Here is a 26,335-nt window from a genome sequence, read left to right as displayed (position 1 = left end):
GGGGCCAGGATTTAAACCTAAAGTTGGTGCTAGGTGTATGATCTTGTCCAGTCCACTATACAAAGGAACCCTAAATTCAGGATGAAACAATGTTCCAGAAAAATCATAATGCATTCAACCAGAATGCATTCAAGTAGATGTAGAATGCCTGAGTGACCATGAACTTTGTAAAAAGCACCCCTCAAAAATGCACTAGGCTAAGATGGCTTCAAAGCAACATGAAAATAATATTTTGTTATTTGAACTGCTGTAGTGCTTAAAAACAAACACTTTTGAAGTTCCTTGTACATGAAACACAACGTCCTGATGCCGAAACCTGACTAGGAAAGTACACAGCATTTACAGGCATGCCTCAATTGTGAATATGATTGTGAAAAACCTACGTGTTTCAGAAAGTTGAATTTACAAGTACATTAAGAATAATGCTTAAGATTATCCATTGACATAGAATCATATTTATTGTTAACTATTGTTTATCAAATGCCAGACATTGTACTTTTGATACTAAATCTTCATTTCAAACCCATGAGGTGTGATCGTCATGGTCCCATGCACAGAAGGGGAATCAGAGGTGCAGAAAGGGGTAACTAGAACTCAGTCTGGCTGCAGGATACGCTCTTACCCATGATCTTTCCTCTCAAATGGTTCAATATCAGGAAATGTGTTCATATTAATATACTTCATTCTATTAAATGCTTAAAGGAAAAGAACCATGTCATTATACTGATGGACACAAGCTTTGAGTGAAGTGACATTTTAGCTATCAAAAAGATGGCCTGGTATAACTGTGAAATGATATAAAATAAATGAAGTAGGTGATATTTATCAAAGTGGAAGATGTTCACAAATACAATCTGGAGGAAAAAAATGGCAACTTGCCAAAGAATGGAGTATAATACTCATTTATATAAATTTCCAAAAATGCAAAGCAATTTCAAAATACATATTACTATGCAAGTATAATCACAAGTGTCTACTAAAGAAACCATGCAAAGCATTATAATTTTAGGGATTGATATCATTGTATCAAAAGCATACATCACATATTTATATTGTATTATATATTTCTTAAGGTGGTTGGTAGGTTCACAGGTGTTTGTAATATTATTTACATATGTTTTAATAATACACAAAATCAACATATACTAATTAAACAACTTTTAGAATATAAAATATAAAGGAAACATCACTTATTATTACTTGATATTTTCTTACCGAGACACAATCATTGATATAAATTTTCAGTACCTCATGTTTTATGACAAGCTATATACTTGTGTGTACATATGTGTGCATGTGTATGTTTACACACATGTTCACAACTCCAGGATAATTTTATGATGCACACTACCAATTGTATTTTTCACTTAATTTACAATGCACATCTTTTCAAGCCAAGAAATACAATTTATATCATCAGTTTTAATTGATGCAAATTATTTTGTATTTTACACCAATAACAAACTGGTGGACAATTAGTCCATTCATTTTCCTATTTTATATAAAGCCCTGCAACGAATTTGTCTGTTTTCTAACTTTTACCCAAGGTGCTTGTTTACTCACAATTTTGGTCATCATTCTGGCAAATCCACGTTAGAAGTTGCACATGGGAATTCTGAGAGGCATGTAGTGCCGAAGGTGAATTAACAATCCTGGGTCATTTTAGAGAAATTCCTTAGGATGGGTCTGGACACCCAGGATCATGAAGGTGGTGTGATGGCACGAAAATGTCAGCCGGGGCAGGTGTAGGATTGACCTAGTCACAGAGCCTGTCTTGGAAATGGCAGTCTAGTTATTTTGCGCTACTGGCATTTTGATTTGTTTTCTTCAATCAGTTCTTACTGAAAGCTTTCAATTCTGTGTGCTCAAGCTATAGAAGCCCCAGGCACTCTCTCCTGGTCCACAGTCACAGCCGTGAAAATGCATGCGTATTGTGTTCCATATTCTTCTGGGGTGAGCCCAGGCTCCCAGGTCCTCTTTGGCTTTACTTGCTTTCTCTCCAATCTACTCCTCTTGAAAATGTTCTGTCCATTTAGTTTTTTGTGGCATCTCTTTTCTTTCTTGTAAATGGAACTATGCATTTAAATGTTTGTTATATTTTACTTAGGACTTGTTTTTAGGCATTTTGTGTTGTGTGATTTTTTTTTTTTTTTTTTTTTTTTAGTACATAATGACCTTATTTTTGGAGAAAGAAGTTCTGTATCACTTTGACAATCAGAAAAAAAAATCGTTATTTTTATTTAAAAAGGAATAATTTTCATTTGGACCACCTGTGTTCAAAACAAAGTCCAAAAAAAAAAAAAGTCCAAACTTGATACGGTTTAGCTGTGTCCCCACCCACATCTCATCTTGAATTGTAGCTCCCATAATTCCCATGTGTTGTGGGAGGGAGCTGGTGGGAGATAATTGAATCACGAGGGCAGTTCTCCCATACTGTTGTACTATTCTTATGGTAGTGACTAAGTCTCATGAGACCTGATGGTTTATATAAAGGGAAACCCCTTTCGCTTGGCCCTCATTCTCTCTTGTCTGCTGCCATGTAAAATGTGCCTTTCACTGCCATGATTGTGAGGCCTCCCCAGCCACGTGGAACCATGAGTTCATTAAACCTCTTTTTCTTTATAATTTACCCAGTCTCAGGTATGTCTTTATCAGCAGCATGAACACAGACTAATACAAAATTCTTAAACGCTTCTTAGCTGTTTCCACTCTTCTGCCCCTGCCTCTAAAACTGCTTCTTTAAAAACACAGAGGAATTTCATCATTTCTTGTTTGCCTTTATACACAGCTTGCCTTTTTTCCATGCACCTACCTGTTGGAAGCCATTTAGTCCTCCACAAGTGACAATTTTTAAACTTGATTTGGAAGAGCTCTACATTAGTTTCCTAGCACTGCCGTAAAAATGATCACAAACTGCGTGGTTTAGAGCAACAGAAATGTATTCTGTCACAGTTCTCTAGGATGGAATTTCTAAGGGCGGGAGTCAGCAGGGTTGGCTTCTTCTGGAGGGTTGAGGGAGAATCCCATGCCTGTCTCCTAGCTCATGCTGGTTGCTGGCAAGGCTTCACATTCCTTGGTTGTAGCTGCCTCTTTGCATCTCCACGTGGCTTCCTTTCCATGTCTCCTATGTGTTTCTGTATCCAAATCTTTCCCTCTTTTGTCTCAAAGATATCTGTCCTTGTATTTAGGGCTGACACTAAACTGATACGAACTCATCTTGACTTGATTACATCTAAAACACCTTACTTCTGCATAAGGTCACATTCACAGGTACTGGAGGTTAGGACCTGAACATGTATTTTGTGGGGACACAAATCAACCCACTACAAATTCTTTTTATCCTATCACTCTGTCCTTTTCCTTACTTCCTCCCCTCCCTCCCTCCCTCCCTCCTTCCTTCCCTCCCCTCCCTCCCTCCCTTCTTTCTTTCCTTCCTTTCTTCCTTCCTTCCTTCTTTCTTTTTCCTTCTTTCTTTCTTTTTCTCTGTCTCTCCTATCGCTCAGTCTTTTTTCTCTTTCTTCTTTTTCTCCTATCGCTCAGTCCGTCCTTCCTTCCTTCCTTCCGTTTCTTCCTTCCTTCCGTTTCTTCCTTCCTTTTCTTTCTTTTCTTCCTTCCTTTTCCTTCTTTTCTTTGTCTCTGTCAGGCTGGAGTGAGGTGTACAATCACAGCTCACAGCAGCCTCGACCTCTTGGGCTCACTCTATCCTCCCACCTTGGCCTCCTAAAGTGTTGAAATTAAAGGCATGAGCCACCACTCCCAGCCTAAGGCTCTGTTTTCTGATACCAGAGCACATTGCATTTTAAAAACCTCTTCCTAATCTGTTTGTAGTGAATTTTTTTTTTTTTTTTTTTTTTTTTACAAATATATGATACACAAGGGACAAGTTGGCAAAAAGTAAACTCAGTCCTGAGGTCTATTGTACTACTGGATATCAATTGTTTAGAACATTTTCTAGAAAGTTTAAATTTAAAAGTCTTGGATATTCTTGTTAGCTTATTAAGACAGATTGCTACTGTAAGAAATATATATAATATTTTTAAGTCCTCATTCAACACTTCAAATGAAAGGTTTTGTTTGTATATGCATAAAAATATTCAAACCATTTTTTGCTACAAAGATTTCAAAATGTCTGGCCCCCAATTATAGAGGTCTTAATTTCTTAAAAAAGCACAATTCTGTTTAACCGGGTATCATATGGTAAAACTTTGAAGAGAGAAGCAAGGTAATATGCTTTATGTAAATTCTGCAAATAAAGCAGAAGTATATTTTCTTAATGTACAAAAATAAGGAATGACAATGACAACTCCTCAACAACCATTTACCAGCTGATACTGTATGTTAATTGCTCATAAAATGTTTTTAAAAAAGGAGTTTCTAAATTCTTGCATATCTAGTAGTTCTAAAGTTACTTTCTGGAGCTTGGTTGACTTTTGGAAAAACCTACTTGGTTGACTTAGAGAAAGGGCCAGCTAGGGCTTTGTTGTGTAAAGTGATGGGAAGGCCAGGCCTGGGCAGCCCAGCAATGAGCATGGCCTGGTGGAGGTGAGAGGTGCTGGGATGCCACACAGACACCGATGCAGAGCAGACAGTCATGAGTGGTAGCTCTTCCTACTCTTCATGAAGTTCAAAGGGAAACAAAGCAGTACCAGTGTGATAGTAACACTCTACTGAAGCTGCGAACAGGAAGAGAAGCCTCTCAGGATATGTACTAGATTTCTGGATTTTATTCTTCTGCCATTAATTTCTAGAGTTCATCAGTGTTTAGTGAGCAATGATACCGGGATACATTAGTATTCTGTATATCACACTTAACTGTATTGTTTATCCTTAGTGTTTAGCAGCCAATATTTTTTTAATCCCACTAGGAACTCATTCCTTTCTTATTTCCAATGTATCAAATCCAAGAACCTCTTTTAGAAAAAACGCATTAGCCACACTCATCCTAAATGAAAGTGGTTCACCTTGGTTATGATTTTGGTGTCAAAGAGAAACTACTTTCAACTGAACACACCCATTTCACTGATATCCCATACACAGTAGAGGCTGGACACGGCAGGGCAGTTTAGTCACATCAAACTTTGCTCAAATCAGTTTTGTCTCTGGTTTGTTATGCCAATCTGACAATGCCATACCCAAATTTCACCAAAATAATGTAAGCTTTTGGTGGAGGTATGTGCAGCTTAAGGTTTGGTATTTTTCTTCAATGTGAAATTGTGAAGGGCATTAAAAATTTCAAGTCTCATTCCACTGACATTGCTATACAGCATTCCACTTTCTCTAAAGAATTAACTTCGAAATCTCAATACATTTCAGATAACATAAGGCCACTATATTCTGTTTTTAATGATTTCTTCCACATCTCTTAGCAGGATGGCTGAGAAGCAGATGGTTATAAACCAGCAATTCTATTCCACAGTGACTGAGTCAGCTAGAAATATAAGTTGTTCCAGCTTTATTCAAGTTGTCTTTTGTATTGAACAATCAGTAAACAGAAATGTTTCCCATTATCCCCAGAATAATGGAATGTCCATAAAAGTGCTGGACTGACATCACTTGAAACTGAAGTATTATGTTTGCCCACAGACCATATAACGCTAAGCAGCACTAGTGAATAATTTTTCTAATGTCATACCCTAAGTTGGCTTCTTAAATGCAATAAAATTGATTTTCTCCTTTGTCATGGATACATACCAGCTGTTATTTGGGGTTATATATACTATATTTGCAACAACTTAGTCATATTTGTCTATACCACTGATCTAACATTGATAAAATCTATTAGTTGTTTTACTATCTTACTTTTATTAAATCAGCTTTGTGGCCATAGAGACAAAAAGTTCTATAATCTGGGATGAGTACCTGAACTCTATACAACCTTTATATGAGGGACACTTCCTCTATTCTGAAGCAGAAAGTGAGCCCTTCTAATCCTAAATAATCTACACGCTTCAAAAGTATTTCCAAATACGGAAATAGAAATGCTTTAAAAAAAAAAATCAAGTAAAAATATTTTTGGTGAAATAACATATACATATGTATGTGTGTGTGTATTATATATATATTCTTTATTATAATGTTAATGAATAGTAATTGGACTTGACAGTAGGCTCCATTCACCTATGTCTAAGTACAGATTGTTTGTTTAGTGTCTATGGCTGTAACATAGATGCAAAACAAATTAATTTCTATTTACAGGTTCTATGCCACATATTGAAACCAATACAGGTTTTGTGATTGCATCTATTTGCTGACAGGGTAGATCTTAAGTATTCTTACACGCACACACACAAAGAAAAAAAGTGATAATTACATGAAGTGACAGATGTTTTAATTAGCTTTATTGTGGTGACCAATTTATGAAGCATATATATATTGAAACATCAAGTTGTATACCTTAAATAAACAGAATTTTTACTTGCTAATTATGCCTCAGTAAACCTGAAAAATGCCAATGGAAAGAAAGGTTTAACTGTATGCCTATTCCCTGTCATTTTGAATTCAAGGTTGATTTTTTTGAATTCAAGGATGATTTTTAACAGCATCTTTTCTAGATGACTTGTGGTAGAAAAGATTATGCCAAGTCTGAGAAGCAGAAAATGACAGACTCTGGAAAAAAATTTTTAGAAAAATTAGTGATAATATTGTAAGATACAAATGTATTGCCTAACACAAATCACTATGTGGAAAAAGGTGTTACTTTAGCAAACAATGTTGTCTTTGAAATAAAGATACAGAATTTGAGAAATAAAATTTGAATAAACTGAAATGTGATAAATTGATAACCAGGTATTTCAGGCACGAGGTAATACTCAGAAAACTTAAAAATATTAATTATAAATATATGACTATATTGAGATTTGGGATTTACACAAATTCATTTTTACAATTTTTCATGTGGAAGAATTTATTCAATTGATACATATTCCATGACCTATTTTGGATGGAAGAGCCTATAAAAATATCCTCATTATATTATGGAATACATTCAATGCTTCATATAACTATTTAGGAAATTAAAAAGGTAATTCAGACTTAAAAATTTACTTGTCCTAAATTATTTGAAAGTAAGATTTTAGGTTTCATATGCTGACACAGTTATACTCTTTTTTTTCCTCTTTTGTTTTTCTTAATGAAGGTAAGCAGAATCGATTAACCAAACTTTGGGTTTCTCTATGTCATCTCCTTTTTCATTTACTAGCCATTGCCTTGAGACTGGGACATACACAATAAAAGAAAGAAGGGCTCTCTTTTTAATGAATAGGCACAACGTTGAATTTCTCATTGTATACAGAAATGCTTTACTTGCAGAGTTACTGCTGCAGGCCTGGTGTGCCATAACCAATTTTACACACACATGCACACACACACACATGCAGCACGCTGGTCGTTCACTCTCACATCACAAGCACAAAGCACATAGTCTTTAAAATTTGTTTTGAAAAAAGCAATAGGCAAGGCACCATGGCTCCTGCCTATAATCCCAGCACTTAGAGAGGCCAAGACGGGTGGATGGCTTGAGCTGAGGAGCTCGAGACCAGCCTGTGCGACATAACAAAACCCCATCTCTACAAAAAATACAAAAATTAGCCAGGCATGGTGGTACACAGCTGGAGTCCCAGCTACAGGTGGGAGGATTTACTGAGCCAGGGAGGTAGAGGCTGCAGTGAGCCATGATCATGCCACTACACTTCAGCCTCGGCAACAGAGCAAGACCCTGTCTCAAAAGAGAAAGAAAGAAAAGCAAAAAAGAATTATCCAAGAAATATACATTAAGATAAAACAAGTATACATTTTACTAATTCAGGTATTAATAATTCAACACACTTTTATTAGCATGTGGTGTTAGGAATATGGGGGTGTAAGTAAGCCAATATGCACATATCCTCACTGAGTTAAAATCTGGCAGAGTAGAGACACCTTGAACAGAGAGTGTGAAGCCCAGCTTTAGGGTGTGCTATGGGAGTGGGGAGCAAAGGCACTAAGCAGCGTGAGGGGGCACAGAGCAGGAGACCCTTACGCTGAAAATGGAAGGAGATGTAGGAGTCGGTTGGGTGAGGTGTTGGTGCCGGGCGGGGGTAGGCAGGGAAGCAGCTCATGCAAGGTCTCTGTTAGAAAAGAGCAAGACATACATCTGCACCCTCGCACACATGCACCCTCACACACATGCACCCTCGCATACAAATCTCTTCGTGCTCATAAACATGCACAAGCCGCACAGGCACAGGTTGAGGATTATTTTTGGTTTTGTAGTTAGTTTCTTTTTACCATATTATAGGAAATAGCAATAGCCAGTTTTCTTGAAAACCTAAGGAAAACACATTTTTCTGCAATTGTCTTCCCATCCTGGTTTTTTTTTTTTTTTAACTTAAATATACACTATAGACAACCTTAAGATCATAGACATATACCTAATTTACTTTTCGTTGATAATTTTACTGAGATGATTATAGACTCACAGGTAGTTATGAGAAATGATAGAGACATCCTGTGCACGTTTTGTCCAGTTTCCCCCAGTGGTAACATTTTGCAAAAGAGCAGTATAATATGACAACCAGGGTGTTGACATTGATCGTCCACTGATCTTATTCTGGTTTCCCAGTTTTACTCCTGTGTGTGTGTGTGTAAGTTTTATATAATTTATCACTTGTGGAGGCCTGTGTACGCATCACCACAATCAATGTTGCACAGTTCCAATACAAGCTCTGTTACTTTTTAGTGACCATACAGCCCTCCTGTCCCCACACTTCCAGCCCCATTCCTAACTTTTGGCAACTACTAATCTGTCTTCCATTTCTAAAATTTGTCATTGAAAAAATATGTAAACAGAATCACAGGGTATCTAAAACGTTTTGGGATGTGCTTTTTGTCACTTAGTGAAATCCCCTCCAGGTTCACCCAGGTTGCTGCATATATTAAGAGTTCTTTTTTGTACTGGCAAAGAGTGTTTATGTCATGGTGCGAAGATACCACAGTTTGTTGAGGGACATCTGAGTTCTTTCCAGTCTGGGGCTCTTACAAATAAAGCTAGTATAAACATTCAGGTACAGGGGTGTGTGTGTGTGTGTGTGTGTGTGTACTTGTTTCTTTTTCCTGGGATAAATGCCCAAGAGTGTAATTTCTAGGGTGTACGTTAATTTCATGTTTAATTGTATGAGAAGCTGCCGAACAATTTTCCAAACTGACGGTACCGTTTTACATTTCCCAACAGCAACATATGAGAGATCTAGTTTTTCTGCATCCTCACAAGCACTTGGTGGTGTCGCTAATTTTTTAAAAATGTTAGTCATGCTGATAGGTACATCACTATGCGCCTCATTGCAGTTTTAATTTGCATTTCCTGATGATTAACTTACTTAAAAATACTGAACACATTCATGCACAAATTCACATATGCATAATTTCATGTGAATGCAATAAATTGTATACTTGATGTTTTGTTCATTTTATCTTCTTTCCTTTTTGTATTTTTCATTTTTATGGGTACATAATAGTTGTGCTACCTTTCCTTTTTTGGTTGCCTTTTTTGTCCCTCTCCCTTTTCCGTTCACTTCACCATCATCCTCCCTTACCTAAGGCAGCAGTTGTTAAAACTGTCTTTTTCTCTTTGTTTCCCTTAAATATGTGATTACAGTTGCTCCTAAATATTCATAGGGGATTGGTTTAAGGACCCTCTTCCCTAACCCTCAAATACCGAAATCAATGAATGCTCAAATCTCTCACATAAAACGCTGCAGTGTTTGCATATAACCTCCCCAATACTTTAAAGTATATCCTGATTACTTATAATATGTAATACAATTTAAATGCTGTGTTAATCATTGTTATACTGTATTTCCTAATTTGTATTGTTTTTTTGTTTGATGTATTGTTATTTTTCTTTTGAAATATTTTCAATTCACCATTGGTTGACTCCACAGATGCAGTATCCACAGATGGGGGGCGGGGGGCAGACTGTGTTCATTGTGTACTTCTTGGTTGGTTGCTTGGCATGAAGAACTAAGTTTGACTGAAATCTTTTCAAAGGATTTAATTAGAATTCTTTCTAGTGATTGCAAAATATTTCATGGAATAAGGACACACCATAAATGCTCAACTGTTTTATTGATAGGCATACATTTCCAATTTTTTTTGCCATATACATAATGTATTTAATGTTCTTGAACCTATATCCTCATGTATTAGTGTATATGCTTATATGAGATATATTCCCAAAAAGGTTCATAGAATCAAGGGTATGCATGTTTATTTAATAGCAATTGCCAATTTTCTTGAAAACCTAGGGACAACAATTCATATACCTATTAGCCATTACGAGAATATACTTTTACCTACATTTTCATGGGAAATAAATGTGAGAATTCATTTTTCCCTTTTCTTAAAATTTTATTTTATTGTGATAAGAACACAACATGAGCTCTATCCTCTTAACACATTTTTTAAAAGACAATACATTATTAATGAGTAGAGGTGCAATGTTGTAGAGCAGATCTCTAGAGCTTATTTACCTCGCTTAACTGAAAGTTTATGCCCATTGGTTAGCCCCTACCTTCTGGTAACTACTATTTCATTCTTCGGGTTTACAAATTTGACTATTTTAGATACTTGACATAAGTGAAATCAGGCAGTATTTGTTTTTTTTGTGACTGGCTTATTTCACTTAGCGTAATGCTCTCAAGATTCATCCATGTTGTTGCATATTGCAGAATTTCCTTTTTAAAGATTGAATACCACTCTATTGTATGTCTAGTCCACATTTTCTTAATCCACTCATCAACTGATCAACATTCAGATTGTTTCCATATGTTGGCTATTGTGAAAGTGCTGCAATAAACATAGGAGTGTTAACATCTCTTCAAGATCCAGGTTTTAATTCTTTTGATAAATACTCAGAAATGGGATTGCCAGATCATATGGTAATTCTCCTTTTTAATGTTTTCAGGAACTTCCATACTGTTCTCTATAAGAGCTGCATCAATTTGCATTTCCATTGCTAATACACTAGGGTTCCAGTTTCTCCACATTTTTGCCGACATTTGTTGTCTTTTTATCTTTTATTTATTTTTTGTAATAGCCATTCTGGCAGGTTTGATTTACATTTTCATAATACTCATTATGATTTTGCTCTACATTTTTATAATGATTTGTTATGTTCAGAGCACCTTTCATACACCTGTTGACCATCTGTATGTCTTCTTTGGAAAGATGTTTATTCTGTTTTTGAATTGGATAATTTAGTTATTTGCTATTGAGATGTACACATGCCTAATATATTCTGGAAACTAACTGCTAATCAGGTAGTTTGCAAGTATTTTTCCCAACTGTAGATTGCCTTTTCATTCTGTTGATATCTTTCTTCACTGTTTAGAAGCTTTTTAGTTTGACACAATTTCCAGTCACCTATTTCTGCTTGTGTTATCTGAGCTTTTTGTGTTATAGCCATGAAATCATTTTTCCAGACCAAGGAGATAAAAATTTCCCCTTTGTTTTCTTCTAGGAGTTTTACAATAGCACCATAAAAAGTAAAATACTTAAGAAATAAACTTAACTAAAAGTTAAGTTTTTTTTTCTCTTTTTCTTTTTCTTTTTCTTTTTTTTTTTTTGAGATAGAGTCTTGCTCTGTTGCCCAGGCTGGAGTGCAGTGGTGCCATCTCAGCTCACCGCAATCTCCACCTCCCAGATTCAAGCGATTCACCTGCCTCAGCCTCCTGAGTAGCTAGAATTATAGGTGCCTGCCACTGTGCCCAGCTAATTTTTGTATTTTTAGTAGAGACGGGGTTTCACCATGTTGGCCAGACTGGTCTCGAATTCCTGACCTCGGGATCCACCCGCCTCAGCCTCCCAAATTTGTATGCTTTAAAATACAAACATTTATGAAAGAAATTCAAAAAGATACAAACAAATGGAAAAACATCTATTGCTCATGGATTTGAAGAATTAATACTGGTAAAATGTCATCCTACCCAAAACAATCCACAGATTCAATGCAAACTGTATCAAAATTTCAATGACTTTTTATTTTTTTTTTTACAAAAATAAAGAAAACATTCTATAATTCATATGGAACCACAAAAGACTGTGAATATCCAAATCAATCTCGAGAAACAGGAATAAAGCTGGAGGTATCACATTTCCTGATTTCAAATATATTACAAGGTTACCATAATCAAAACAGTGTAATACTGGTATGAAGGCAGACATACAGACCGATGGCCCAGAAATGAATCCACACATATACAGTCAACACGGGTGCCAAGAACATATAGTGGGCAAAGGATAAGCTATTCAACAAATAGTGTTGGAAAACTGGAAATCCATGTAGAAAAAATGAAATTGGACCCTTATCTTATACTATACCAAACATCAAATCAAAATAGATTAACGGCTTAGTTATAAGATTTTAAATAAATTTATAACTTGAACTGAGGGTTCCTTTTAATCTTGGGTTTATTCTCATTATTATTTTGATTTTTTATATCTCTAACTATTTTACAATTTAAGTCTTCTTAAAAACAATTTTGCCATCTGTGTTTATAAAAATGTGAATTGCCTAGTCATAATCTTTGCATAACTGTAATTGTTAACATTTCCTCCTTGCCACTTTATAAGAGTTTTTTTCACATTGTAGTTTTTAACATTTTATCTGTTACCTGCATTTCCAAAATTATCCTAAAACTCTAATTTGTGTAGTGACTCTGCTTGTGAATCCTTTGCTGTAGGAGAGCTGTTTGATTTTTTTAGGCTCAGATACATCAGTTGTGTTTTATAGTTTTGGAGCTTCTGTCTTTATAAAGAAGGTCTCTACAATCCCTAGATTAAGCATACAGTTTTCCAAATTTCTTTGAAATGTTTTTAGACTCTAACATATTGTCTTTTGGTTATTTATAGATATTATTCCATATAAATTTTAAATAATTTTCCCTAATCTAAGAGTAAAATTTTGTTGACATCCAAGTAGGAGCTATATTAAAATGCACTATTAACATGGGAGAAGTTTATATTTTAATATTGTGTTTTTATATCCAAGGAAATGATCTGTTTTATGTTTATAAATAAGGCTTGTTATTTTCCTTTATATAGCAATTAAATCCCTCCTGAATATTTACCTTTTTCCTGCTATTGTATATTACTGTAGCTCTTTGTTAATTTTTAAATTTAAAGTTAAAAATACATTAAAACAGAATAATATCAGATGTTACTATGCTGGCCTCATAAAATAAAGTAGATCATCTTCCTTTTTTATGAGTTTTAACGTTTCAAAGGCAACAAAGTAGATCAAGTGTGGCTACCAGGTAACTGCCCACTGCCCCTGGAGGTAAGGGGGTTGGCTTGTTTGCTGCTTGTTGCAATATCTGCTGGTTGTTTAAAAAGTGCCTTGTTTCTGGTTCTAGGTTCTGCAACTGTGACCCCCACTGCATGTGCAGGCATCCATCTGGGCTAATCACATTGCCTCTTTGGGACTTGGGGAAAAAAAATTCTTTTCGCTGACCCAGGAATCTTTTGTTATGTGCTGGGATTCATGAAAGAGTAACACATAAAACCATCCGTGGTTAAATTTACTCTTAAGTATTTTATTTTTTAAACACAATTTAGATAGATGACTTATTTTTTAAAATTTCCTTTTTGAAGGAGGCTGAGGCAGAGAATTGCTTGAACCTGGGAGGCGGAGGTTGCAGTGGGCCAAGATTGTGCGACTGCACTCCAGCAGCCTGGGCAACAGAGAGAGACTCCGTTTCAAAAAAGAAAGAAAAAAAAAGCAAAAAGGAAAAATTCCTTTTTGAATCATTTGTTGTTAGTGTACATAAGTGCTACTGATTTTTGTATGTTGATCTTGTATCCTGCATCTTCACTGAATTCGTTTATTTGCCCTAACGGTTTTTAAATGGAGCCCTTAGGGTTTCTACACATAGGATTGTATCATCTGCAAACAGGGGTAATTCCAATTTGGACATCTTCTGTTTCTTTTTCTTGTCTAATTTCTCTGCGCAGGACTTACAGTGCTATGTTCAATAGAAGTGGCAAGGGTGAGTATCCTTGCCTTGTACCAGATCTTTGAGAAAAAGCTTTCAGTTTTTCTTCATGGATTATGATGTTAGTTGTGGGCTTTTCACAAGTGGCCATTACTCTGTTGAAGTTTGTTCCTTTTATATGTATTTTATTGAGAGTTGTCTTTCTTTCCATATAATTTTAGAACTCCTTGGGCATTTTATTTATTTATTTATTTATTTATTTATTTATTTATTTATTTATTTATTTATTGAGATGGAGTTTTACTCTTCTTGCCCAGGCTGCAGTGCAGTGGCGTGATCAGCTCACTGTAACCTCTGCCTACTGGGTTCCAGCATTATCCTGTCTCAGCCTCCCAAGTAGCTGGGACTACAGGTGTGTGCCACCATGCCCGGCTAATTTTTTGTATTTTAGTAGAGACGGGTTTCACTGTGTTGCCCGGGATGGTCTTGAACTCCTGACCTCAGGTAATTTGCCTGCCTCAGCCTCCCAAAATGCTGGGATTACAGGTGGTGAGCCACCGTACCCGGTAGGGATTTTTTAAATATAGACAATTATGTCACCTTCAAAAAATGGGCAGTTATATTCATTGCTTTGCAATCTGTATGTCTTTTATTTCTCTTTCTTGCCTTACTGTGATAGCAGAGCTTCCAGAACTGTCTTGCACAGCATGGAGGAGAGCAGGAAAGCTTTCTGTCTTCCCAGTCTATGGAAAAAGCATCGGTTTTTATCTTAAGTGTGATGTAGCCATAGGTTTCTGCAGATATTCTTTATCAAGTTGAGGAAGTTCCCATCTATTCTTTATCTTCTCATAGTTTTTATCATGCATATCTTTGAATATTGTCAAATACCTTCTGTGACAAATAATATAATAATATACTTTTTATTCTTTAGATTATTAGTGGGATTATTTTCAGAATATTGAAAATCATACTACCTTTTATTGTTGTTACATTTCGTTTTTAAAGTCATCCACCAGAAAAAAAAGTGATGTTTTAACTTTTATCCTAGACTTAGTAATAATTTGTGCTTAAGGAGAGACCTCAAGGAAAAGACAGCATATGACTGTCATCTATGTTAAGTGAATATATGTTTGGTAATTAGCATCAGGACTCGGGTGAAAACTTGTGCAGGTGACCTAGTTGTTAAGAGCATGTGCTGAGGTTCAGAGTACCTCTGTTTCTTCTTTGGTTAAAGGGACAGGACAGTTTGCATGAGGCTGCAGGGAGGACCTTTTGCATTAATGCATTTCCTACTCTTATTGCACAACTATAGAAAGGTTTCAGTAAAACTGTTACTTTTTATCATTTTGTATGTTTAAGCTTTTAAAAATGACAAATACTTCCTGAATGCTGCAAAATGATTTGATCTCAGCTGATTCTGAAACACGCGCACACACACACACACCACACACACACACACACACACACAAAGAGATCTCTCCCAACAGGGGGTCTCATAAAACTACAAGGAGTTTTTGAAATGTTCTATCCTGAGGCCATGGTTCAGACACTCTCTCCAACAAGGAGAAGTGACACTCTTATTAAACTAGAAAGTGGGTTTCTTCAGACTTCACCACTGCACAATGTGACCACATAACAAAACTGCACTTGTAGCCTCCAATGTATACACATAAAATGAAAGTGGATTTCTTGTTATCACTTGGCAATTCCTTTGAATATTTAATAATGTACACAATATCTATTTGACACAGCATTTTCTTGGAGAATAAAATTTTATTAACAGATATAAACTACTGTAGCTTAACATTTACCTAAAAATAATTTTCATTACAAAGTAATAAACTTTCTTGTTTATGATTTTCACGTTCTTTTTTATCCCGTTCAGCATGTGTCATGAAGTTGAGACAATTAAAAAAAAATCTTGCCATTATTTCTCAAACACTTCAACTACTAGTTTCAAGCAGACTTAGATCTATACATAAAAAGTAGTTTTAAAAAAGAAATAATACTTTCAAGTTGCTCATATTTAAAGTAGTTGAAAACCATTTGTTAGAAATTCAAATAAAAGCATTCTTCTATATTAACATTTGTATCTAACTTCAGCCACGTTGTCAGGAAATTCTTCTCTGGGAAGTTAAGAACATTTTATCCTAATGAAGAGCCCTACATTTCCCAAAAATCTTACACGAACCATAAAACCAACATTAAGAAACCTTCACATTTCAGACTTTTGCGTGTGAAATTCAGACATGAGAAGAAAGTCTTTGTTAGCAAGAGGATTCTGTGTGTTCAAAAATTTTTATAAAACAGAATAGAACCTTGTCTTTTGTGGTTATACTAATCCTAGTTCCTTAATTAGTATGCCAAATAAGCCATTTTTCCCCACTGGTAATTGATAATGGGAAAGTTCAAAGTTAGAAATACAGAAAGTATCTGTTTATATTAAAAATAATTGCAGTGTTCAGTTTAAATTATGGATTCGAATTCTCACTGTGATTTATTGAGACCATTACTTGTCATTTTCAATTAAGAATGCTATTAATGACCCTAATTGGATGCTTATATTTTGAGATTATCCTAGTTTAAAATAAAATTATGATCCTATTTCTTTGTAAATGTTTTTCACTGAGAATAAATTGTATAATAACTAAATATTCAAAATAGTTTCCCTAAAGTTAGGCTTCACAAATACATGCATTTTAATTTCAACTTTTTGACACAACAAGAACCGAGTAAAGCTTTCTACAGATGTCTATATTTTAGGGTATCTAGAAATCTATGGAAGAGCCTAACATGGTAGCAATAGCTGTGATGAGCAGATTCTGGTATAGGTTTTACATGATGTATAGACTGGTAACAAATGTCCACAGGGCACTCTGTAAGGCAGGATGGCAGAATTGTAGGGTTAGGGCCTCAGGGGGTAGGTTTTTGCACTATGAAATCAGTATCAAAAGGTAAGCCGTCCTGTAACCTTTCCATTTGTCCTACAGATGTGTGGTAAGCTCACACAGTAGCATTTCAGAGAAAACCAAGTAGGGACTCGATAATTATTTCAAAGTTACTAATAAAACAGTATTCTAAAATGACCCTGAAGGGAGTGCTCAGTTCACTAAAAGAACATATGGTAGGCTAAGCCTTCTGCTGAATCACCTGTATTGAAAGATGGGACCCTCACAATACAACTTTAAGTCTGGTTCTTCATTATTGTTCATGACACTAGGTAAACATCTAACATTTCCTCTCAAGCCACTGAACAGTGGCGATGATTTTAGTATTGTCATTTCCGTTGTTAAGAAATAATATCACTTCATCATTCTGAAAGCATTCTATAATAGGATGGTGTAAGTTAAGTTTAGTTTTTCAAACAGCAGTTATTGTAAGATATAATTTTTCTTTACTCATTTTTAATATATCCTTGATAATGCACTAGATTTCTATTATACTTGAATCTATTCTAGTTCACTGATATATTTTTATTGACTTCCACATTATTTTTAAACAAAAAACATCTCATTTTGGTATAGTTTTAAAGAATATTGCAAAAGTAATACTGAGTTCCTATACAGCCTATACCTATCTTCTCCTATTAGTAACATCTTATAGTAGTATGGTACATTTGTTAAAATTAATGAATTTGTATTGATAAAGTTTTACTAACTAATCACCAAAATTTATTAAATTTTCCTTAGATTTTACTTAGTGTCCTTTTTTGGTTTCAAGATCTCATCAAGATATCATATTACATTTATTCATCATGCCTTCTTAGCTCCCTCTTGGTTGGGACAGTTTTCCAGGCTTTCGTGTTTGTAATGACCTTGAAAGTTTTGATCCATCCTGGGCAGGTATTTGCGGAATACAATACCTGTGGAATACAAATTTTGTGGACTACAAATAAATACCCATTCCTTCATCAGGATGTGCCTGATGTTATTCTCATGGGTTTATAGGTTGTTAGGATGAAGACCACAGAGGTAAAGTGCTATTTTTGATCACATCATATCAAGGGTAGATTCTATCAACATGATTTATCATTGTTGATCTTCACTTTGGTCACCTGGATGAGGCAGTGTCTGTCAGTTTTCTCCACCATAAAGTTGTTTTCTCCCGTCCCTTTCTATCCTATTCTCCTAGAGACGAAGTCACTATGAACATCCCCCACTTAAGGCACAGGGAGTCATGTTCCACCTCCTGTGGATACAGCATCTACATAAATTATTTGTAATTTTCTGCATGGGATATTTTTCTGTACTCTTATGTATTTATTCATCAATCATTGCTAAAGCATGGACTCATAAATGTTCATTTATAATTTGGGTTATAATCCTTTGCTACTTTATTTTATCACTCAAATTGTTCCATCTTTGGCCATTGGGAACTCCTGTGTCCCTCAGACATACAGCAGCATTTTTGCGGTGCTTCCTTCCTTTCTGGCACTACAAGATGCTACAAGATGCTCTGGGCTCATCTTGTGTATTTCATGCCGCAGTTCTAGAATCTACCATTTCGCCAAGAAACACTGGTTCCTGTTACTAAAAACCAAGAAAGATCTGGATGCTGGATGTACTTGGGAGTTTTATTTTAAAATTCTAAATCTTTATGGTCTTTAAATAAAAATTTAAATGCTTTTGTTAAGGCAACCCAGTAGGGAGAATGTTTTGTTTGCACAGAGCCTTGTGTAATGATGAGGGGCTCTGACTGTAGCACCTGGTCAGGAGTAGGGCACTGCTCTATTATCACACTTACTGTCTGGAACACCCTGGTCTTCTGTTGTGCATAGACCAACAAAGTTCAACAAATCATACTTCAAAATTTCCAGATAGTATATAAACACAAGTACAGCTGATTTTCAATTATGTTTATATGAGTTTCTGAATGAATAATATCAGTATGTTATACAGACTGACATTTATAAACTAAGAACTTGAGATGATGGGACACAGAACTCAGATGTACTATTCAAATAATACACCTTTTCTATTAAAATAATACACCTTTTCTATTAAAATGCTCTTAAGTATCAGGATGTAAACCAGAGCTTTGCTTTCAGTTGGGCCATTGGTATATATTCTGTGATCTATGAGGGCAAGGACATTCAGGTGATGCCAGGATAAATGAGATAGAAAAGAGTCATGGAGAAGCAAAGATATTTAGACAAAATTTTAGGAATATGTATTTACTCTAACTTCCAAGAATATAGAAATTTGAAAAGGCATAATCCTGTACGCTTTATAATATTCTCAAGCCTAGTTTATTTTAAAACCAATAGAAAGTTAAATGGAGAGTAGATAATGATGTAAATCAGAAAATCCATCTGTATAAATACATAAAATTGCAATAAATGATTTTCTACTGTAATATGGGATTCAAGATTGTAATCAGATGGAAAGGAGCAATAATATTGAATGATTAAGTTATTAACTGAACATGAATTTTAGGTCAATATCTTTCCAAACACGACATAAATAAGATTTTCACATAAAGAAATATAACCAAATATCATTCTTTAACAAATCAATAGGCTCCAGTATTTCCTATACATTCACAATATTGCTCACTACAATATGAAAATGTAAAGTAATTGGGAAAATTAGAAATTTAAATATTAAACATTACCTGTTAGTTATTTTAAATACCAGTTTTAATATGAGAGACTAAGAGCCCAGAAGAAAACAAAGTGGTTTACCAGTTTTAAGACAGTGGACAGGAAGGCAGAAAAATCATTGGATGATATTATATTATTACCAGCAAGGCTGGGACAGAGTGTATTACAAAATGGGAATTTATATCAATTAACAGGCTTCTGTGCAACTCCAAAATGTCGATTTTAAATGATGAAATGAGGTCAGATTGCAAGTGAAGAGAAATATGTCAGGACAGATGGATAAAGGCATGCAAGAAAAGAGGAACACTGAGATAAATTCCAGTTCAGTTTAGCCATACTAAGATAAGGTCGGTGAGAGGTGTGAGCAATTTCAGTTAGGCAAAGGGACATTATCAGTTTTAGAATAAAATAACCTGGTATTAACGACATCCATAAACAAAGTATACAAAACTAGAGGGACCATTTTACTTTTTAAAAATACTGAATAAAATTTCCCCTAAAGACCTAATCATTAGTTTAAGTTCACATCTTGCAAACCCTTGGTATTTTCTGCTAACATCCATTATAAAACAAATGCACCACTGCATTGAGCAAAATCTTTAAAAAGTGATAAGCCAACTAATATATAACACACCATAGGGATTCCAATATGAAAAATACTGCAAGTTCAAACTATAAACTGCCTTGTGTCTCAATAATGTCAGAGTGCTTTATGAACCAAGATGCTAAAATTCAATCTGAAATGTATTTACTTGCAGTACTGACAATCCATGAAAGCAACAAATAGCTCAAAGTTCTGTTTTGTGCTGTCTGGGGACTGGGGCTTTGCTCTGCCATGCTTTTGCAAAGCACCCCGATTCCTGCTCTACCAAATGCCTAGAGACACACTGGGCAACAACCAGAATATTGGTCATACACCCGAACAATACCTGCCAGGCATTGTTTACTTAATTCTCAAAACTTGAATGGAAACCCCAACAGGCAGACCACCTGGGAGCCAAATCCAGACACAGACATGTAACAACGGGCACCAAAACATCGGTGGATATCAACATGTTGAGCTTCTGAATGAAGTCTTCTACAGCACATTCTCATTACAGTAGGCCATCCTGTTCAATAGTGTTTCTTAATCCACCTGGGCCACTGTCTTACAAGCAGCTCAATTTCCTCAAGGGGTAGATGGCCAGTAATAGCTTACCTGACTCACAGGCAAATGTCTTCGACGTTTCATCGTGAAAGATAATTGCCACCGCATGCTTCTTTGTCTCTCGGGGCAGTCTGGTTATATTTTTGATATTGTGCAGTTCAGTTACCTTGAAAGAAAAAATATTTTTAACTTAGTATACAGTATGTATGCTATATGTTGGAGTGCTGAAACAAAATAAGTTATCACAGTCTTACATGGATTTCCATTGAATATTTGTAATCATTTTAAATTGACTTTAGCCAAAAACAGTAAAGAACAAAACAAAATGTCTTCTATTATGCCCTTAACTTTGGTCACAGACTATATTGTTTGCTGCATTTTGAAATGATCTACATATTATGTAGAAGGGTTCTATGGACTTTGCGCTTTTATTAAAAGTATATACCTGGCAAATAATAGCAGTTGTGGTATACAGAGGACTCTCATTAAATATCTGCAGAATATTGGTTGTATTTAATATCTCCCCTCTCTTAATTCTCACCTATCATGCAAATTTCCTGTAGGCTTATGGTCCTGAGGTAACTGACACATGTCTGTCAACAAAGTGACTGGAAAGCAAGTGCATTGCTCCAAAAGTTATATTTTAGAGCAACAGACTTGCTCTCCAGAAAAATGCTCATAGTGTTCACAGACCCATATACCACTTCTCCCACCAAAGCCCATATAAAATTGATGCACCCAGGTTAACAACTCTTTATTTATTGGGCCATTAATAAATATCTACTAGCCTTATGTATTTTGGATGTTGACTCCTTATTGGTACAAGTTCTGCTACAACTTGTGCATCTTTAATTTTCTCAACAGTCAACAGAAACAAATGTCTATTTCCTCAACAACTCTGCAAACACAACATTGCAATAATATTCAATGAGTTAATTTTTAAAAATCTACTTTTCAAGGTGCTGAATTTTTTTCTTCTCATTTATAAGATTTCTTATTTCTAGATCCATACTGTTAACAGAAAGAAGACAGGATTAACTAGCATGGTAAACAGCAAATTAATATCCTCTTTTATGATAACCTATGATATTATATCTATCATTATATTATATAATAAATTCATTACCTTTTGACTATGCTTTAATTTCTCTTCTCCAAATGTAGAATTTTCACAGGATATAACTAGCTTTTTCAAGGCTATTTTGCTGATTAATGTTTTTATAAACACAATAATTAAACACATGCATATTTTTATACACATTTGCATATTATAGTTATATAATCTAATATATAATACAAATATCAATATTTAATATTCCTTAGGATCTATTTTTCTAAGAAAATATTTTATTATCTCTAACATTAAATGTGCTTAGTACTTAGCAAGCATTTATACCTCTATTTAACATGACACTATGTAAACTAGACTAAGATCCCCAATAAAAACACACGAAAAAACTAAAAATCACAGGCAAGGAATCTATAATGTGGATGGAAATGAGCAAGTAGATATGTTGGAATGGAGACTGCAGAGAGTGGCTGAAAGTCACTTGTCGAGGAAAATCACCCAAGTCACCAGGTATTTTTTAAAGGTACAGGTGATCGTCTTTATTTGTGGTTTCTGTATTTGTGAATTCACCTACTGTAAAAATGTATTTACAACCCCAAAATAAATATGCATGGCACATTTGTGGTCATTTGTAGACATGTGCATGTGCAGAGAGGTGAAAACTTTGAGTCTCCAGATGTGCACGCTTCCAGCTGAGGTTGAGCAGGTGATGCTGTGTCTTAATGTGTTCGTGGTCATACTGTAGACACATGTCATTTTCATGCTCTGCTTAGAGCCGTGGCTTTTGCATTTTTGTGATTTTTCTTGTTGACTTCCCTTTTAAAAATGGCTCCCCAAGTGCAGTGCTAGCTGTCTAGTGTTCCTAAGTTAAAGAGGACTGTGATACCCCTTATGGAGAAAACATATGTGTTAGATAAGCTTTATTCAGCATGAGTTACAGTGCTGTTTGCCCTAACTTCATTGTTAGTGATCAGATATCTTTAAAGAGCAACAATAAAACAAGGTAATATAATGATTAGTTAACAAAAGTGTTGTGATTAGAGGTCATTAATTCATTAATGGTTTGCAACTCAATGTTTGCAGAGGTTTTATAGACCATAACTACAATGAATTATGAAAATCAACTATATGCCTTAGAGATTGTTTTAGGGTTTACCATAAATATTTTAACGTATCAGAATTAGCTTTAGATTGATATTAATTTTGTGCCAGTGAAATATAGAAATCTCATATCTACATAGCTTTTTCCCTTATTGTGATATTATTTTTATACATATTACATCTATTAATATAAATGTTACAAACCTAACATTACATTATATTTATAATTTTAATTAATTTATATAATTTTTATCTTTTAAAGAAGCTGAGAGAAGAAAGGAGACCAAGTGTATATTTATTGCTTTTTTACATTAACATTTTCTTTATCATTTCTGGATCTTTTCTTTTGTTCCTATTGACTTGAGTTACTATCTGAAGTCATTTCCGTAGTCCAATACAGCTTTGCTCCCACCACCTCCTTTGTGTTGCTATTGGTAAATATATTAGAAATCTATGTTATAGGCCTAAAAGTACATTATATACATATTGTTTTATGTAATTGCCTTTTAAGTCAGTTCGGAGGGAAAAAATATGCATTTATATTGTCTTTTATAATTACCTTACTGATAACTGTTTTTTGATATGGTTGGGCTGGGATCACTTAGTATTTCTTGTAAGGCACATCTGTGAGTTTTAGTCTGTCTCACGATACCTTTATTTCATCTTATTTTTTGAAGAATACAAGATTCTTTGTGGATGTGGTTTTTTTCTTTTTTCTTTTGTCCCTTTAAGCACTTTGTTTTTTTTTTTTTTTTTTTTTTTGAGATGGAGTCTTGCTCTTTCGCCCGGGCTGGAGTGCAGTGGCCGGATCTCAGCTCACTGCAAGCTCCGCCTCCCAGGTTTTATGCCATTCTCCTGCCTCAGCCTCCGGAGTAGCTGGGACTACAGGCGCCCGCCACCTCGCCCGGCTAGTTTTTTTTTTTTTGTATTTTTTTTTTAATGGAGACGGGGTTTCACCGTGTTAGCCAGGATGGTCTCGATCTCCTGACCTCGTGATCCGCCCGTCTCGGCCTCCCAAAGTGCTGGGATTACAGGCTTGAGCCACCGCGCCCGGCCAGCACTTTGAATATACTTTCCACTGCCTTCCAGTCTACAATGTTTTTAGTGAGAAGTCAGATGTTAATCTTCTTGGGGTTCCTTTGTAAGTGAAGAGCAGTTTTTCTTTTGCTGCTTTCAAGATACTCCATTAGTCTTTGTCTTTCAGTATTTTTACTATGACATGCCTGATGGTATATCACTTTGCATTTATCCTACTTTGAGTTAATTGAGCTTCTGGATGTGGAATGACAGTGGTTTAATCAGGACTCTCTTTCACTCTTTCTTTCCATGACCACACCCAATTATTTAGTTCCACTACTTGCAGGCCGATGTCTTTTTTTTTTAAAAAAATATCCTGTGGGCATATATCACTTCACATATTGGGCCAATCCAATTTGAGATCTTTTAAAGTGATAGTTCCTGAGGTCATTGTTTGACATTGGTGCTAAATCCAGATGGGCTCCTCCCAGCTGTCTATGTTCCAGGTCCTGTCCAGCAAACTTGCTGACCTACAGTTTAGCTTATATCTCTCATATACCTATCATTTTCTCCCAATTGCTTTTTATCACAACCTCTGTGCTTTTGTATAGTGTCCATATGCTTAAACTTTTCCACACCCTGTTGAAAATGAAGTCAGGTGTTTTTGGAAAGAGACTGAGAACTCTGTCTTATGGTCAGCTTTATTCTTCTGGGGCAAAAATCGCTAAGCCTTGTGTCTTAGGGTTCTCTGGAGAAACAGAATCAGTAGTAGGGGTCTTCAAAAGGTTCATAGAAAATGCATATTATGAAAAATGTATGGATTAAAATTTTTTTGCACCAAAATAAATAATCTTATAACTCACAAATTCACATAAACTCATCAACTCTTGTTATAACATATCTAAGTAGACTCTAGTTTGAGGCACTAAGAAGGCTAAGACATGAGTTTGAAAAGGACTCCTATCAGAGCAACATGAATTCTGCTAAAATTGAAGCAAAGACAAACATCAAACTTAGGGCAAAGCTTGGGTGGAAGAATGATGAAATTACTGATGCTTCACAAAAAGTTTATGGGAATCAATGTCCAAAGAAATCAGCAGCTTACAAATAAATAAGTGAACTGAAGAAGAGACAAGATGATGTTGAAGATGAAGCCCTCAGTAGCAGATCACATCAATTTTTGAGGGAAAAAAATCATCTTGTTCTTGCCTTAATTAAGACCAACAATTAATGGCAGAACAATAGCCAAAACCACAGACATCTCAATTGGTTTAGCTTATACAAGTCTGACAGAAAAATTAAAGTTGAACAAATGTTCCACTCAACGGATGCCAAAACTGTTGTGCTTAGATTAGCTGCACAATTGTTTTTCTAATTCTGTGAAAAATGACATTGGTAACTTGATAGGGATTGCACTGAACCTGTAGATTGCTCTGGGTAGTATGGTCATTTTAACAATTAAGTTTTCCAATCCGTTAACATGGTGTGGCTTTGCATTTGTTCAATTCTTTCATTAGTGTTTTGCTGTTTTCCTTGTAGAGGTCTTTCACCTCCGTGGTTAAATTTGTTTCTATTTTATTTTATTTTTTGAGATATTGTAAATGAGATCGCCTTCTTGATCTCTTTTTTAATGGTTCATTATTGGTGTGTAGAAATGCCACTTCTTTTTGTATGTTGATTTTGTACCCTGCAACTTTACTGAATTTATCAAATCTAAATCCACTTTGGTAGAGTCTTTAGGTTTTTCTTTTTCTATTTTTTTTTTTTTTTTGGTAAGACACAGAGTATCACTATATTACTATATTATTCTTGAACTCCTGGCATCAAGTGATCCTCCTGCCTCGACCTCCCAAACTGCTAGGATTGCAGGTGTGATCCACTGTGTGAGGCCAAAATATACATTTTTCAGAATATAAGATCATCTCATCTGCAAAGAGGGACAATTTGACTTCTTCTTTTCCAATCTGGATGCCTTTTATTTCTCTGCTTTTCTTTCTTTTTTTTTTTTCCTGTTGGCTCTGGCTAGGGCTTCTCCTGCGATGTAGAATAGGACGGGTGAAAGCAGGTTTCCTTTTGTTTTGTATCAGTTATGAGAGGAAAGGCTTTAGGTTAGAAATTAATGCATCTGTTATTTATATTTGTTTTCTCCCTACTTGTAATTATCTCATTTAAAATTATCTCAAAAAATTAAAATGTGGACCGGGCGCGGTGGCTCAAGCCTGTAATCCCAGCACTTTGGGAGGCCGAGGCGGGCGGATCACGAGGTCAGGAGATCGAGACCATCCTGGCTAACATGGTGAAACCCCGTCTCTACTAAAAAGTACAAAAAAAACTAGCCGGGCGAGGTGGCGGGCGCCTGTAGTCCCAGCTACTCGGGAGGCTGAGGCAGGAGAATGGCGTAAACCCAGGAGGCGGGGCTTGCAGTGAGCTGA

At 35.4% G+C, this 26,335-nt stretch overlaps 1 protein-coding gene across 3 annotated transcripts in view; it reads right to left on the bottom strand.

The window, feature by feature from the left end:
* Positions 1-26,335, bottom strand: part of DOK6 (docking protein 6) — a 429,154-nt gene that overhangs the window by 219,831 nt on the left and 182,988 nt on the right. For all 3 annotated transcript variants that reach the window (XM_033175379.1, XM_033175385.1, XM_033175372.1), the window contains one exon: positions 20,768-20,882. In XM_033175379.1, coding sequence (XP_033031270.1) covers positions 20,768-20,882 — 115 coding nt within the window. The remainder of the gene's footprint in view (positions 1-20,767; positions 20,883-26,335) is intronic.

This window comes from Trachypithecus francoisi, unplaced genomic scaffold (assembly GCF_009764315.1).
Source record: "Trachypithecus francoisi isolate TF-2019V2 unplaced genomic scaffold, Tfra_2.0 Contig01474, whole genome shotgun sequence".
NCBI lineage: Eukaryota > Metazoa > Chordata > Mammalia > Primates > Cercopithecidae > Trachypithecus > Trachypithecus francoisi.
This window is presented reverse-complemented; position numbering and strand designations above follow the sequence as displayed.